We start from the raw sequence: 16,608 nt of genomic DNA, 5'->3' as shown, positions 1-16,608 counted from the left end.
ATATATATATATATATATATATATATATATATATATATATATATATATGTATATATACACGATTCATTTCTTAATATATTTTGTTGCATTTTAAACAACACTATTTAATAATTATACAACTATAATATATATAAAAATACATGATTAATATATAATTAATATTAAAATTAATTCATTTATGAATCAATAAAGCTTATTATTGCATTTATGTGATACAGATATATATACATATATTTAAATTTCCTCATACAGTCATTTTAATTATACATATATGTATATGTATGTAACAAAACAAGAACGATCATATATTCGAATTAATATAACAATGATATTAAGGTATAAACTTACGAAATAATGATGTAATGTCATATAATAAGCGAAATAATACTCTACATTTGCACTTAGCAACTTTTCCTTGTTGGTCTATCTTATTAAACAATTGATTGTAATGGATCAATATTAACAGAAGAAAATAAACAAGAAAGGAGAGAAAGAGTTCTACGCAACTTTGTCGTCGCAGTTCGCCGAGACTTGTAAAATTTATCATTTGAATGATCGATAATGCTCTCCTTGTGGTGAGATGATAAACGTGAAAAACAATGAACAAAATGAAAAATGATATCTAACGAACAATCGCGAATGTTCTCAATCTTGGGTAGTATGAAAAGCAAGGTACGAACTGTCGCTAGTTTACCGGCGTTGATGAAGATTTTTGAAATAACACCAGGAAATATAGGGAAAAACGTAAATATGAATATGTTTTGGAAAATTTAGTTGAAACTAAATTCAAAATGGTGCCCAATTTAAAGTAGGTAGCTCTGATATTCGGGACGAATGCGCCAAGCGTACCGCTGAGAGAGATAGGAAACAAAAGAGAAAGATATGCATACAGTAGACCAGTGCAAAGCGGCACGGGACAGCCACGTTTGAGGATACTATTTTTCATTAAAACAAACACTACGCAAATTTCGAAAATAAGCGCTTTCTTACAAAAAAGGTAAATTGCAAATTGTTGCACAATTTATTAGAAACATTTAGCAGAAATTATTTAATAATTTATTTACTATCCAATTAACGGAGCCACGATGGAAATTGATTTTAATGTATTTATGTGCAGGCTTTATAATATTATAACGAAGTCATGGAACCTTGCGAAAACCAATCACAAGAGAAAGTGCAAGAAGGAGGTAAGATTAAATTAATTTAGATTTAATTATTTTACATTGTTCCGTTGGCGCGATTTTTATTATATAACGTCAATGTTATTTGTAATGAAATTATGATTATTCGGTAACCTTTTAAAATTTTTAAAGCAATTCTGATTCTTTGTCTGTTGATCGTTGATTGTATTAGAAGGCATTACATACGATCGCCGAGTGTTTAATGACATATATTATAGAAATGCGAATTTCACGAGGTCATTAATGAAAGGCGCAAGTAAACTTTATTTCATTTCATTAATCGTATCGTCATGATAATGACGAATCTTGTAATCTATTTATGAGTATTAGATATATATGTGTACATAGTTTTAAAACATAAAAGATATATGTAATTTTTTTTTTTTTAATAAAATAATATCACGTGCCATTTTAATTAATTTTGTAATAAATAAAAATTTTATTATAAATTATTAAAAATAACATAGAAAAATTATTATTAAAAATAAAAAAAAATAATTTAATTAATTTAATTAATTATTTTTAATAAAAATATTTTATTAAATAATTAATAATTATATTTAACATTTTAGAATTCAAGATAAATAATTAATTTATATATAAATAATGTAACATATAAATATAAATATAAATTAATAAATTTCATAAATTGCAGTAATTAAAAATGATATCTTATAAAATTTGAAATGAAAATTCATTTTTCAGAGTATGGTTTCTTTTGGCAAGATTATCTTGATGCTACAAACAGTGTTGAAGTACCACAAATTATGTTTCCACATGTTGAGCTAACACTGCAGAGTGGTATTGAAATTGGCATGTCTCTTGAGGTGCCAATTCCAAAAAAAGCTGATGAAGAAGACACCACTTATTGGGTTGCTTCTATTGTCATGGCATGTGGTCCTTTATTAAGATTACGTTATTTTGGTGGAGATGATAGGTCCTTGGAGTTTTGGTTTAATCTTACCAAAGAAGCTGCTCATGAACTTGGATGGTGTGTGAAGAACAACAAACAATTGAAACCAACTGACATTATTCTTCAAAGATCACCAGACTGTGTAGAAAAATTATCTGAATTCTTAACAACAACTCGGAGTGTTCCACCAGAAATGTTATCAGGAGTGAGTTGAAAATTTGTAAAAAATTTTATACAAAAATAAGATTGTAATTTAATTTTTCAATTTTCCTTTTTTTCTCTATATAGGATGGTCTTAGCATGACAGAGAGAATTAAACAAGGCATGAAAGTTGAAGTTAGTGATACATTACATCCATACAAATTATGGGTAGCCACGGTAAGAAATAACACAAATTTTCTATAATTAATATTATTTTTATAAGAATCATATCTTAATTGATTCTTTGTTTCTTTAGATTATAGAAAATGTAGGTGGACGACTTCTATTAAGATATGATACTCCTGGTTCTTCACGTAAAGACTTTTGGATGTTTTGTACATCAGAACATCTTCATCCCTATGGATTTGCATCTAAATCTGAGTCTACTTGGTTTCTAGAACCACCTAGTTCTATAGTAGAAATGCATACATACGAAGAATGGAAAGATTTGTTAGAGTCTATACCAAAAAATTATGATCTTCCAGAAGAACTATTTCACAACGCTGTAGATCATCCAAAACATGAATTTAAAGTTGGCATGAAATTAGAAGCATTGAGTCCAATTGATCAAATAAAAATATGTCCAGCTACTGTCATAAAAGTATTTGATGATACTTATTTTCTTGTTCATATTGACACATATGATGAATTGTCAAAAGGAATGGATATTGAAACCTGCATGTACAGAAGTACAGAAAAAAACACCTGGCTTTGTACAGCAGAACATCCTTATATATTTCCAGTTGGATGGGCAAAGAAACATGATATTAAGTAAGTTTTTAATCCTTAATACTATAATCTTAAAAGTTATTAGCTATGAAAGTATGTATCTTTATATCTAATGTCAAAAATATACACAAAATTCTTCATATTTGATTCAGGGATAAATATAATGTAACATTTTCAATGCTTTTTAGAATTGTACATCCAAATGGTTGGACTCCAAAAGAAGATGAATTCGATTGGGACGAATATTTGAAAGATACTCAAGCAATTGCTGCAGAGGAAAAATTGTTCCCAGAAAGACAAAATGCCATTGATGCCGGCTTTGAATGCGGCATGCGGTTAGAAGCAGTTGATCCAGAACGTGAGAATGTCATATGTGCTGCGCATATTACAAAGATTGTTGATAATCTTTTATGGTTAAAATTAGATAATTATGAAAATACGAGACCAGAACATATAGTTGATATGCGTTCCTTACAAATATTTCCGGTTGGTTGGTGTGAATCTAATCATTACCCATTAAAACCGCCAAAAGACTATATGGAAGTTTGTAAACAATTGCAAATGCCTGCAAAGGAAGAAAAAAAGGCTAACGTTTTAGATATACCAATATCTGAACCACGTTCTTCATTATGGTGTCCGAAAATATATTTCAATTACCGTTGTTTCACTGGTCCTATGATTTCTAAAGGGAAATTAGCAACCCTGCCAAAAGCAGTGGGACCTGGCCCTGTAATTTTAGTTATGAGAGAAGTTCTATCAATGATCGTATCTGTTGGATATAGAAGTGCTCGGATATTAAAGGTCCTTCAATGTGATTCTAAACCAGATCCGGGATATCATTTAGAAGTTTTAAAAGCTAAACATAAAAACAATACATATCGCGCAAGTGTTGCTGTAGTTACATCCGGAGATATGGTGGCTGATTTTTGCAGAAATATTTGTAAAAAATTAATGGTATGCCCAAATTTATTTGGGCCTTTATATGTACCTGAAAATGAATGTCCGGACAAATGTCACAAAACATCAAAAACGAAATTCAGTACGTACTATTTCTTTTATATTTAATAATTCATTTGTAATCTCTGTTTCTGTTGATTTGTTTATATTAATTCACCTTTTATTTCTGCAGCATCTGTCGGTACCGGTCGAAGAGGTAAGCCAAAGGGTTATACGAGTATCATGGTGCAAAAACCAAAACCATGGGGTGGTAGGCGAAAAAGGAGACGCGGAAGATGGGCAAACAGAGAAAAGGAGAGTCACGAAGATTTCGAGCAAGAAGATGAAATGCCATTCATGTCATTAGATTTAGCCAAACACGTATCAGAGCTTGAAGAAACTCTGGATGGAAGGCCGCCACTTTCTGAGATAGATATCATGATTCAGAAAGGTTTAGAGAAGGGAGAAAAATCAGATGAATTTAAAACTGAGCCGCCTTCGAGCAATACATCAGATGATTCTGGAAGTTCATTCAATGATAATAGGAAGGCGAAGGACAGAAGCAGCCCCAATAGTTTAAATAATAAACAGCATTCATTGAAATTTGGCCAAAGTACTACTGTTACTAGGGCAAGTAAGAGAGAACGAGATTGGGATACGAGTATTGAATCTGATGGCTCAGATGGAGAATCAGAATATGTGAGGATGCAAAAGAAACAAAGGCGTCCAAAGACCCGCAAACTTGATTCGAATCCATTATTTTGGACTGTAGACGATGTTTTTAGATACTTAAGGAAAACGAATGATTGTAAAGATATTGCATATCGAGTCAAACAGGAGGTAATGTATATAGAAATATAAGTAATCAATAAGTATAAATATATTCCATTTATTTATTTCTCTTTTTCTTTTCTTTTTTTACAGGAAATTGACGGACTAGCATTTTTACTACTAAATCTACCGTCTCTCACGCAACATATGAAATTGAGAACAAGTTTAGCTATGAAACTTTGTCGTCACGTTGAACAAGTTAAAGTCACATTCTTTTTACGACATATAAATGAAGTAGAACCAGAACAGTATCAAGTTGTATAATTTTAATAATTAGAAAAATTCAACTTATATTATTTATATAGTCTAATATAATGTATTATGAAAGGAAAGCAATTTCGAGATGTTTCATGTATAAATAATTACAAAATGATCTTTAATTTATACAAATGTGCAAGACTGTATTACTTTTAAATAGATTTTAAATAGATATAAAATGTATTAATTATGCTCTTGTATATTTAAATTATTTTTGTCATATCATGTTTTTTAATGAAATTAAATGTTATTGATTGAAATGTTATTAATCAGAAAACTACCCAGATAGAACACAAATAAACATTAAGGCTTGTTCTTTATTTTTTAAATTGTACCAACTCTACATAAAAGAAATTGAATTTGATTTCTTTTGTCATTAATCTTGCTATTATTAATGTTTACATGATATAAACTATTATTAAACGTTTATTTTATAAACTGACAATAAAGCAATAAATTTATAATTGCAAGAAAATTAAATCTCTATAAAAATGTATCGGCCCAAAATACAAGTTTGTGTTTGTCGACTTTACATAGCTGAATTTAAATTTGTAACGATCTTACATGTTCTATAGATCAGTGCTGCAGTGTTTGACACTTTGCCAAATTATACATCTATAATACATTGTGTATAGGATATCAAATAAGAATCACGAATGAAATGAAAATGACTAAACTTGCCATTATTTATCCAAGAGGAATAAATATTTATATATCTTCTTAAATATTATATGCAAACATGTTTCGTAGTTTTTCATTAATATAATAAAATTCCTAATTAATTCTTAACTTAAAATAACTTCGTTTTGTAATATAAGAGGAAAATGTGATTGATTAGGCGAAAAAATAAAACGAAAGAGATATGATATTTATTGTTAGTTTGAACATCAACTTATTTGGTATCCATCCAACACATCTCATAGGACGCAGTCTATAAATTGACGTCTAAAGAAATGGTGCGGCTAATTGTAAGTGTTCTGTAAGCAACGCTCGTCGCCCCTTTGTGTGTGGTCCGAGTTGGCGAACACCAAATAAGCTCACACAAGTAATTGTTAATACAATTTGTATTCGTTCGTGCACCTTTCCTGCAACACAAGATAAATCGCTAGAATATTCGTACAAATTGTAGCATATTACTTGATCTACATTTTTATACCAAGCATTCCATCGAAGTTTAAATTTGCACAGAGTATTTCTTATCACGCAAGAGATCCGTTGCTGGTTCTTAGAATATACATTGGTTATCTTATTACGCATATTATATCGATTCGTTTTTGTACATATCAATAATATATTAGAACATCCAGTAAGTAATGTGACCTTTATTGATATAAATATTTTAATAATCTTTAACTATTATCTATATTAATCTATAATTGTAATTTGTCGATTTTTCTATTTCTTCTTTGTAAAACTCGTAAATTTTGCATTCACGCGTGTCACGAGTGAAACTTACTGGCTGATCTGATACACGAAATGAATTTCAAATGTAAGAAAAATATCATATTTAGAAGGAAAAATATATCGTATTTAGACCGTTCGTGTAACGATGCGTCATTTACCCCTCTTTAACGTCAATTTTAAAATATATCACTTCCCCCTTTTTGCAAAGTACACGCAGCTGCACTTTAAGATCCTATACATAGTAGCAACGTTTACTTAGGGGACGCACCTTTTTTGAATCTGGCGCGACAAGACACCTTCGATCGGTCTCGACCGTTATTGGACAAGAGATACATATTCACTCCTATAAAGGAATACTCACACCGTTCGTTCGACCTATTAAAACAGCGACTCTGTTAAAAAAAGAAAAGAAACTGTAAACATTTGATATTATCCAAAAGAAAGCAGTATTAATAAACGGTTATTTTATCGTGCAAGATTTTTGCATCATAGAACTTTAGTTTCTAATACTTAGAACGAGTGTTTAAATATCAATTTTGAAACGATACAAAATCTTGCCATCAAAATACAAACCCGAAATACGTTTTGATACTGGTCAACCGGTCCGGAAAATTTGAAATCTGAGATCTTTGGAGTTTTAATAAATTTTGTGGTATGTTGGTAACTTTTGAGGGTTCTGAATGATTCACAGATTTATGAATTTAATTTGTTTCAAAATTTCCGTCCTTAAACATATCCTCGAGCAAACTTAATATATCAATGTACATGTGTTAACAGGTTATTATTAATATATGTATTAAGTTCTCTTGATGATATTATCAATATATTAGTAACATAATAATATTATAATTATAACAATATATAATATGAATAATATATGATAGTATTATATATAATAATAATAATAATAATAATATATTAATATAATAGTAATCATTCATCATTGCCAATATCAGATCAACTGTGCAAGGAAATTCTATACTTCCTTACTTGCTGGCCAGATTCGGCGCTACATTTGTGACCACTGTCGCATGCTAGTGTGAACAAGTCTTAAAGTTCAGTGACGACAGCACAACAGTGTGAATCGGTGTGGCCGGAGGTGCTTGGTGGGGGGATCAAGCCTGCAACACATGCAACGTGCACATCCACACTAGTGTACAGTACCGTACGGTGCGTTACGTGTCCCAGTCAGTGGTTTCCCGATGATGCCTTGGTAATGACGGGATTTTAATAATCGAAACACATCCTAAAAAAACGTTGGGATAGGTGAGCTTTCATCATTGACGCGAGCAAACGTATAACTGATAATAGTGACGTACGGCCGAGAGGCCGAGCAAAATAGCCAGGAGAAGCATCGAGTGAAACGAACGGACGAAGCGTCGGCGATCAATGTTGGTTCGCGGGTGTGCCCGTTTGCCCAGCCCCGTGTGTTCCCTTTTTTCCCCTTTTGGTCCCCGTAGGATATCTGTTTCCTAACTGACGCTCGATCGATACAGATTGCTTTAAACGTCGTAAGAACAGGGCGAACGTGTCGCGGGAAAGCCGGACGAACGAAACGGCCAAGCGGTAAAATATCCATCGGCGATGTTGTGATTTCGAAGGACAACCTCGGTGAGATCATCGTGACACTATCACCTGTTCCCGACGATTATGCGCGATCCTAGAACGAACACATAACACACACAAATGTTTGTATGTTCCGTTTCATCTGCATCCGCTACGAAAATTTATGAAAACATATAATGTAGAGTTTGCGCGATACCTCTGAGAGAAGTTGCACGTAAGATATACGTACGTATGTGTGGATGTATTAGCCGGCCCCGGATGACACATGTTCGGTTTTCCGTACGTTGTTCCTCAGTTTTTTTACACGGGAGAGCACGCCCATTTTTCACACCTTCGTTGGCAACTGTTCGCTAGCGGATTTGAAAATTTTGCTCGACGTCGGAGCTACAAATCTAAGAGATCGCCGAGACGATAAATGAATGTAATGTGTTTACCGAAATTTACCGGAGGTTTCGGTGGTTTTTGGTAATCTCTGTGCAGGCATAAACAAGTTTCACACTTTGGATAACTTATGTATAATATTGAATAGCTTAACGTAACTTAATATTGAATAACTTATATCAAGTTATATTGGCATATTTATTTCAAACGAAATTTTTGTACATCGATTGCAAAACTTACGCAGATTTATATACTTCATGCACAAATGTGAAATTTGACTCAGTGTTGTCGCAAGAAAAAAAAAAAAAAGAAAAGTCACTTACGAATAGAATTTGCGATAGAAGTTCCGATCACTTCAATTGTCAAATTCGTTTAAATCACGAAGACTGAGATGAATCAACTTGTCGCGAGTATTTTCCTGGAATGTATCTCGTCGGCGTTTTTTTCTTTCTTTCTCTCTCTCTAGAAATTTTTACAGTTGGAATTTATTCATGAGAACCTTGTGTTTCCAGATCAAGAAAATACTATACCGATCATGAAGTTCATCGTGTGTATCATCTCAACAGTGGTACTGCAAGCATCAGCTCTAAGTGAGTATAATCCCGTCATCGCGTTTTATATATCGGTCACAATAAATTCGAGCTAACACTCGTTACGGCCAATCAGTTCTCATGATATAACAGTCTATGATTTTTAATTATAGTTCGTGTCCTGGATGTGATAGGAGGTGAAAATCGTAACAGACTTGTTAGACGCAGCTAGTTGTTTTCACATAGAACAGATGGCTCTTTAAAATCAACGACTTTCTTTGCATCGTTAGAATATAAAATTCATACGAGTACAAATGTATTTTGCTTTTACTTGCTTTTTTTTGAGACGTTTAACACCTGTTAACATTCATTATCTTAGGAAAGCATTTTTGTTTCCACTACATTTCCACTGTACTCAAAAGCATTTCAATAATTCTTTTGATTTCATTCAGTAGCTCTGAGAATATATAGTTTCGTTAATTTCCTATTTGTTTAGATAATAATACTAGATTTCATTACTGCTGCATAGTGTACATTTCGTCACACCCTATCGACAAATTGTTTCATAGTGTGTAACAGTAATGCACATTTGTCATTTGTATCTTCCATTAGTCCAATCTCCACCACGGATATCCAAACAACCCCCGACAGATGAGCAGTTATTTCAAGTGGCTCAGGCAAAGATTAATGAGAATGACAAACCATTTTTAATTGAATGCGAAGCGGAAGGAGAACCGGCTCCGAGGTAAAGTTCATTCAATTGGAAAGCAAATAAAAATACATTTTGCTACTTTATTGTAATTTTTTAAATAAGAATTCTTGTAGATAAAAGTAGATAATTTCTCTAAAACATAATGCTTCGAAAAGAGATGGAAAAGATTATGAAAAGATTATTTGTTATGTTGATTTACATTCTCGACATTAATCAGAGGAGAGAAAAAATCTTGTAAAGAGAATTATGTAATTATTTAATAACGGAACGTCGAGAGTAGAAGAAGATAATTATTATTCAATAATTTGATAATGAAATGTTAAGAATAGAAGATTTCATTCATACGGTTTCATTGCACTCGCATCCGTGTACATTATCTCTATCCTACAAAGAAGCCAGAATAACTGGTCTTAATTACCAAGATGACCTCATAGCCTTAGGGGGTATAAAGTTACCAGTACTGATAAAGATACCTTGCTTGTAGTGTGAATTGTAGATACATGGGAGTGGTCCGACAGTATACTGAAGGAAAATAAAGAATATCACATTATAATCAATATTGCATTATTTTTAACGCGATAGTAATAATTAAGCAATGGTAATATTTACTTTTACTAAGAATGTTAATTTTATTTAACAATTTTACATACAGGTATCGATGGATTAAAAATGGAAAAAACTTTGAGTGGCCGGCATATGATGACCGTATATCCCAACAACCTGGTAGAGGTACACTGGTGATCTCTAGACCGCGAGACGAAGATCTGGGCCAGTATCAATGCTTCGCAGAGAACGAATGGGGAATTGCAACGTCCAATTCAGTGTTTGTCAGAAAAGCTGAATTGAACTCGTTCAAAGATCAAAATCCCATAAGTCTGGATGCAAACGAAGGACAACCGTTTAAACTAACTTGCCAGCCACCAGACGGTTGGCCAAAACCAAATGTATACTGGTTAATTCAAGATACCGCCGGTGGTATCAAATCGATCAACAACTCGCGAATGACTTTAGATCCGGAAGGGAATCTTTGGTTCAGCAACGTTACAAGAAACGATGCTTCTGACGATTTTTATTACGCGTGTGCAGCTACATCTGTATTCAGAAATGAATATAAATTAGGTAATAGAGTTTTATTGAATGTTATCTCATCAGGGATATCTGCTAGTCAAAATAAGTACAAACCTGTTAAACAATACGTCAGTAGAAAAAATGAAGTTGCCTTACGCGGTAAGAAGATTGAATTATATTGCATATACGGCGGGACACCACTGCCACAAATAGTGTGGAGTAAGAATGGTGAAGTAATTAGAACTAACGATAGAATAATGCAAGGGAATTACGGCAAGTCATTGATAATTAAACATGTCAATTTCAAAGACGAAGGAACGTACACTTGCGAGGCGTCGAACGGTGTGGGTGACGCGAAATCATATTCTATTCACTTGCAAGTGATGGCGGTGCCATTCTTCACTATCGAACCTGAAATTATAAATGCAGCGGAAGACGAAACTGTTGAATTCAAATGCGCAGCTGATGGAGTGCCTGTCCCTGAGATAAAATGGATTCACAATGGCAAACCGATATCGGAAGCTCCGCCAAATCCACGTAGAAAAGTTACGCCAAATTCCATCATTATCGAAAAATTGACTAAGAAGGATACAGGAAATTATGGTTGCAACGCGACAAATTCGTTGGGTTACGTGTACAAGGACGTGTACGTAAATGTTTTAGCTCTAGAGCCTGAAATTACTCAGCCACCCGCTGATATCGCTACGGTCGATGGTAAAACCGTGAGAGTTACTTGCCGTGTATTTGGAGCGCCGAAACCAGCCGTAAAATGGATTCGAAACGGGCAAGAACTGACCGGAGGACGATACAAGATCTTAGATTCCGGCGACTTGGAAATCGATAACGTAATATTTTTAGATGCTGGCACTTACACGTGCCACGCGTCAAATAAATTTGGAGAAGTAGAAGCCTCTGGTAATCTAGCAGTGAAAGAACATACTAGAATCACGGATGAACCGGAGGACTACGAAGTTGCTGCAGGCTCCACTGCAACCTTTAGATGCAACGCCGTTACAGATTCCAGTTTAACACTTACGATCGACTGGTTATGCAATGGCGAGCCCATCGATTTTGAGATGGAACCACGATTCATCCGAAGCACTGATTACTCATTAATGATTACAAAAACGACTGAACTAGATACTGGTACTTATACTTGCGTCGCTCATACCGAGTTGGACGAGGCAAAAGCACAAGCAACACTGGTTGTACAAGATGTACCAAATCCGCCAAAATTAATCAGCGTCATCTGTATGGCCAGTGAAGCTACCATACACTGGACTCCAATGGGTGATAACAGAGCACCGATTTTGAGATATACTATTCAACACAACACCACTTTCACGCCGGATACATGGGAAATATCGAAGGATCCTGTTCCAGCAACTGAACAAACATACGTTGTTCCAATGTCGCCTTGGGCAAACTATACATTCCGTGTATTAGCGTGGAATAAAATAGGTCCATCGTTACCTTCGCCACACAGCGACGTATGCACCACGTTACAAGACGTTCCTTACAAGAATCCTGATAACGTTATGGGCAGGGGAACAACACCGCAGAATCTGGTTATATCTTGGACAGTGATGCCACAGATTGAACACAATGCCCCCAAATTCATGTACAGAGTATATTACAGACGTGATATACCAGGAGAGAAGTGGACTATAGAGGACATAAATGATTGGAGGAAAAACAGTTTGGTTGTAGACAATCAACCAACTTATCAAAAATATAAAATTAAAGTGGTAGCTATTAACGAAAGAGGTGAATGTAGAATTGCACCTGAAGAAGTGGCAGGATACTCTGGGGAAGATGGTCTGTGGATTTTGTTTTATTTTTTATTATATTTGTAACTTGCTTCAGAATTGAGATTATTGCTATTTAAAACTCATTTTTAATATTGCAGTACCATTGCAAGCCCCAAGCAATTTTACATTAAATCAAGTAAAGTCCAGTACAAGCGCACAATTCTCGTGGAATCCGGTTCCTGAGGAATCGGTACGTGGTGAGTTACAAGGGTACAAGATCCAAACGTGGACAGAAAAGGATGGTGAAAAGGGAATGCGAGAAATTGATATAAGAGGTGGTAATAGAACTCACGCATTGGTTACCAAGTTTGTTCCCTTCAGCAAGAACTATGTTCAAATATTAGCATACAACGGACGGTAATGAATATTAAATAGCAATAATCTTTCGTATATAACTTTGATTACAGTGATAATCTTTCTGTATAGATATGCTGGACCACCTTCTGAAACTTTAAGCTTCGACACACCAGAAGGCGTTCCAGGAACAGTCCTCAATCTTGAGGCATTCCCAATGGGTTCTAGCGCTTTGTTTTTAGTGTGGACAAAACCTGCAGAACCAAATGGTATCCTGACTGGCTACAGAATATATTACGAACCTGTAAACGGAACCAGGCTGGGACTCTTGTTGGAGAGAAAACCACATATTACAGATCCAGAAGCCACCAGTGCAAAACTAGCTGCTCTGGCGCCTGACACAAAGTATCGTGTGCACATCCGAGCAACAACAAAAGTTGGAGAGGGAAACGAGTATGTATCGTTGCTTGCTACCTTCATTTTATATCTATATCTGTGTGTAAACCGATATATCGTTTTATATTCACTTAGCTACTTTATCGAACAAAAAACACGCCCGTCTCAACGCCCTGACGTGCCACAATTCACGTGGGAAGCCATCCCGAAAGAAAACGGATACTCGAATGTGAGAATAATCTGGCAGCTGAATCTCAATGGGAATCCGGGAAGTCATTTTTTCGTAAAGTACAAACTCAAAGGTGAAACGATATCAACCCAGACTGAGCCAGAGTTTCAGTCGAATACGATTGAAATTCGCGGATTGCAAAGTGGTGAGGTTTACGTGATGTCTGTCGTTGCTGTTGATGGCAACTACTTTACGGAAAGTGAATCTCAAGAAGTAGAAACTAGCAGCGAGGGACCTATCATTCAGCCTAAAGAGAATGTCGCGACTGCTGGATGGTTCATAGGAATGATGTTAGCAATTGCCTTTCTTCTTCTGGTACTTATAATTGTATGCGTGATTAAACGTAACAGAGGTGGGAAATACGCGGTGCATGAAAGAGAATTAGCTGCCGGACGCGGTGATTACCCAGATGAAGGTGGTTTTCACGAGTACTCGCAACCTTTAGACACCAAATCAGCAGGTGGTCGCGCTTCTCTTGCATCTTCTTCCCATCAAGATGGAAAGCATCCTGAATCTGATACTGATTCTATGGCAGAATATGGAGAGGGAGATACAGGTCAGTTCAAAAGATAATAGTAGTTCATTTGCATAAACAGAGTAACAAGGTAATTGAAGTAAGTAGCATTAGGTTTCAGTAATGTATGCACTTCAATTTCTACATGTGTAAATGCACATGAGAAAGCATGAATATAAATATTTATGTTTTATTTCCATTTTATACACATTCAAAGTAGAATAATTCATATGTTATTAATTTCTTGCACTATAATTTATGTTATGGTTTTGTTTGGCCATTTTATTTTGCTTTGTTTGTTGCTTGACTTAATGCAGAAGGTATGAACGAGGATGGATCATTCATTGGTCAGTATGGTCGACACCGTAAACAAGAGCCAAATTCACAAGCGTTTGCCACGTTAGTGTAAGGTAGGTCAAGTAACACATTTAAAAGCAAATTACAGTATCAATGGTTTATGTTCTTTTTTAAAATTTTCAAGTTATATATTTTAAATGCAAATTTGTGAATTTTGATTGTTATTCTGTTAAAGGACGTTTCACAGAGGATGGTTCTTTCATTGGACAATACGGGCCCAAAGGTAGACCGGAAGAAACACCACCCATTCCGAGCGGCACTATGGCCACATACGTGTAACCTTTGGCATTATCTTATTCAAGCCGCATAAACATTGTTTTTCTGTCAGAAGTAAGGTTTCCAATCCTTACAAGCTGCAGCAGCTCTGCTATACATCTTGCGCTGGGCGCAACGTCCAACACTATACTGCCAATTAGACTTTTGGTTTTGGGTTTTATAGTTCACATAGAGAAAGATAAGTATAAATGTTTCTATGTCGAGCCGAGTAAAGGCTATATAAGTCATGCACAACGTTTGTACATGCGTGCCGTTTAAAAATTAATTCCTCATGAATATTTAACACATGTCCAGATATGTGTTGTTCGAATGTTTTAACAATTTTTTTAGTATTTTTGAGAAAAAAATTGATCTGCGACGATTATTTGATCTACGTGATTGCGTGTATTACGAAGTACGATTTGTTAGTTGATCGAGAATTATTTACAATTAATGAATTTGTTGAAGATCTTTGACTAATTATAGAACCCAAAGACGATAGAAGTGTCTCATAGCGTGCAAGTTATTTATGGACATAATATAGTAGAAAGTATTGTAACGTCGACCGTAACATTTGATACGGCCAGATTGAGAATTGACACTTCAAATCATCACAGGGTATACGAGTTATGTTTATATTATTCTAAGTATGTGTATTGCAAAAAGGGAAGTATGAAGCATTTTTAAGGCTGCATATAGAGTTCATGTCTTTCAAACGAAGATAATCAATAAATCGTATTACCCAAAAATTAGTTAATACATGACACAGGCTGGTATTACTCATATGCAATCTTGAAAACGAAGGGATTGATAAGTATAGTGTCGCAATCTGGTCTCGACTGGAACTAACTTTATTTAGAAAAAAAAAAGAAAATGAGGAAAGAATTGTTCTGAGGATCTTTAGATGCAATCAATTTTTACTCTGCCGACAGAGGGCCAAATATAACGAATCAGTAACTATCTACAATTATTGTGCACTTTCATTAATAATACACGAACAACAAGAGTATATGAAAGATATTATTATTATCATTACTGCTACTTCTACTACTATCATTAATTATTATTATTATTATTATTATCATCATCATCATTATCAATACTAATTATTATCATTATTATTATTACCAATACTAGAATATAAAAAAAAAACATTGTACATGCACTACGGTAGTTAAAAAAAATGTCACATGGCCTCTAATTGTTGCTTTTTGTATGTGAAATGTGCTTTAGCTAAGAATGAAAGTCCTCTTTCTTCTTATCGATGTTTACTTTATTTTTGGTAATTTTATTATAATCCAATAAATATAGGGTATAATATAATATATAAAAGAAACTATTGAATATATAGAGACGTATATTGATTATTGATTGAAATTAGAATTAAAAGAATGCGATCACACGTGAGCAGCTATTATTACGTTTTAGTGTGTGAAGTGTTATTACAAGAAACATAAGGAGTTTGTTAATTTCTCCGAGAATAAATTTAATGTTTTTTATTTACTCTATTAAGTTAATATATTCAATGTAATGTACAGGTTGTCTGCAAAAGTGTCGTGAGCAAATATATCAGGTACAAAAATAAAAAAGGTACAAAATATAGAATACTTACAATACATGTGCGTGTAAAGTTCGTAAAAATCTATATGATACTATCGAAATAGTATACACCTTTCAGCCTACGAAAAAAAAAAAATCGAATTGAATTGCGATTGTTCTTCGAAGTTGGCTTCTAAAATTTTGATGAGTGCCATTTTTAGCAAAAAAAAAAATGTTCAAATTTGATTTAATGAAAAAGGTCAAATTCATAGATCTTCGATTTATATTTGTCAGGGTCTTTTTTGCCGATTATCCTGTACAAATGACTTGGACGTCAAATAATTCTTACATACTCTATATACATATATATATAAATACATACATAAATATATGAGCGCCTACAAAAAAAAATGTATTTTAAATGAAAGAAAACAATAATTTATTGTAAAGATACTGCAAAGTATGTAAAAGAAAAGACATATGTAATATATTAAATTGTCAGT

General features: G+C 33.9%; 2 protein-coding genes and 1 long non-coding RNA gene across 12 annotated transcripts; 2 read left to right on the top strand and 1 right to left on the bottom strand.

The window, feature by feature from the left end:
* The first annotated feature begins 279 nt into the window (after nt 1–279).
* On the top strand, nt 280–5,208 carry LOC122535030 (scm-like with four MBT domains protein 1). 4 transcript variants are annotated; one of them, XM_043666184.1, is made up of 9 exons: nt 280–744; nt 810–997; nt 1,118–1,187; nt 1,887–2,299; nt 2,383–2,472; nt 2,552–3,066; nt 3,213–4,063; nt 4,151–4,800; nt 4,885–5,208. In XM_043666184.1, the coding sequence occupies exons 3-9, from the start codon at nt 1,142–1,144 to the stop codon at nt 5,053–5,055; spliced, it is 2,736 nt and encodes a 911-aa protein (XP_043522119.1). In that variant the 5' UTR covers nt 280–744; nt 810–997; nt 1,118–1,141; the 3' UTR covers nt 5,056–5,208. The 4 variants fall into 4 exon arrangements, with proteins under 4 accessions (XP_043522119.1, XP_043522118.1, XP_043522120.1 ...); XM_043666183.1 differs by having other exon boundaries at nt 280–997; XM_043666185.1 differs by having other exon boundaries at nt 281–997; nt 4,154–4,800; nt 4,885–5,207.
* A 302-nt stretch (nt 5,209–5,510) lies between these two features.
* On the bottom strand, nt 5,511–8,347 carry LOC122535032. Of its 5 annotated transcripts, XR_006308062.1 has the most exons (4): nt 8,249–8,333; nt 7,444–8,113; nt 6,206–6,845; nt 5,511–6,134 (listed from the first exon to the last, which is right to left on the bottom strand). It is a non-coding gene; the product is annotated as an uncharacterized LOC122535032 (long non-coding RNA). The 5 variants fall into 5 exon arrangements; XR_006308061.1 differs by having other exon boundaries at nt 5,511–6,845; nt 7,444–8,170; nt 8,249–8,299; XR_006308060.1 differs by having other exon boundaries at nt 5,512–6,845; nt 8,245–8,347.
* LOC122535027 (neuroglian) lies at nt 7,614–16,308 on the top strand. 3 transcript variants are annotated; one of them, XM_043666177.1, is made up of 9 exons: nt 7,614–7,719; nt 8,913–8,990; nt 9,543–9,675; nt 10,295–12,528; nt 12,620–12,878; nt 12,948–13,268; nt 13,347–13,996; nt 14,272–14,364; nt 14,487–14,627. In XM_043666177.1, the coding sequence occupies exons 2-8, from the start codon at nt 8,936–8,938 to the stop codon at nt 14,361–14,363; spliced, it is 3,744 nt and encodes a 1,247-aa protein (XP_043522112.1). In that variant the 5' UTR covers nt 7,614–7,719; nt 8,913–8,935; the 3' UTR covers nt 14,364; nt 14,487–14,627. The 3 variants fall into 3 exon arrangements, with proteins under 3 accessions (XP_043522112.1, XP_043522110.1, XP_043522111.1); XM_043666175.1 differs by lacking the exon at nt 14,272–14,364 and having other exon boundaries at nt 14,487–16,308; XM_043666176.1 differs by lacking the exons at nt 7,614–7,719; nt 14,272–14,364 and adding an exon at nt 7,934–8,064 and having other exon boundaries at nt 14,487–16,308.
* Nucleotides 16,309–16,608: the final 300 nt, after the last annotated feature.

This window comes from Frieseomelitta varia, unplaced genomic scaffold (genome assembly GCF_011392965.1).
Source record: "Frieseomelitta varia isolate USP_RPSP 00005682 unplaced genomic scaffold, Fvar_1.2 scaffold_662, whole genome shotgun sequence".
In the NCBI taxonomy this organism is placed as follows: domain Eukaryota; kingdom Metazoa; phylum Arthropoda; class Insecta; order Hymenoptera; family Apidae; genus Frieseomelitta; species Frieseomelitta varia.
The sequence above is the reverse complement of the archived record's forward strand: the minus strand, read 5'-3'. Positions and strand labels throughout refer to the sequence as shown.

What these genes read in the sequence shown, in the direction of transcription:
- LOC122535030 (XM_043666184.1), top strand. Translation starts at nt 1,142, where the DNA reads ATGGAACCTTGCGAAAACCAATCACAAGAGAAAGTGCAAGAAGGAG. An exon ending in AGAGAAAGTGCAAGAAGGAG is followed by an intron (nt 1,188 to 1,886) that starts GTAAGATTAAAT and finishes TTCATTTTTCAG; the next exon opens with AGTATGGTTTCTTTTGGCAA. An exon ending in ACAAATTATGGGTAGCCACG is followed by an intron (nt 2,473 to 2,551) that starts GTAAGAAATAAC and finishes TTGTTTCTTTAG; the next exon opens with ATTATAGAAAATGTAGGTGG.
- LOC122535027 (XM_043666175.1), top strand. Translation starts at nt 8,936, where the DNA reads ATGAAGTTCATCGTGTGTATCATCTCAACAGTGGTACTGCAAGCATCA. An exon ending in ACTGCAAGCATCAGCTCTAA is followed by an intron (nt 8,991 to 9,542) that starts GTGAGTATAATC and finishes ATCTTCCATTAG; the next exon opens with TCCAATCTCCACCACGGATA. An exon ending in AGGATACTCTGGGGAAGATG is followed by an intron (nt 12,529 to 12,619) that starts GTCTGTGGATTT and finishes TTAATATTGCAG; the next exon opens with TACCATTGCAAGCCCCAAGC.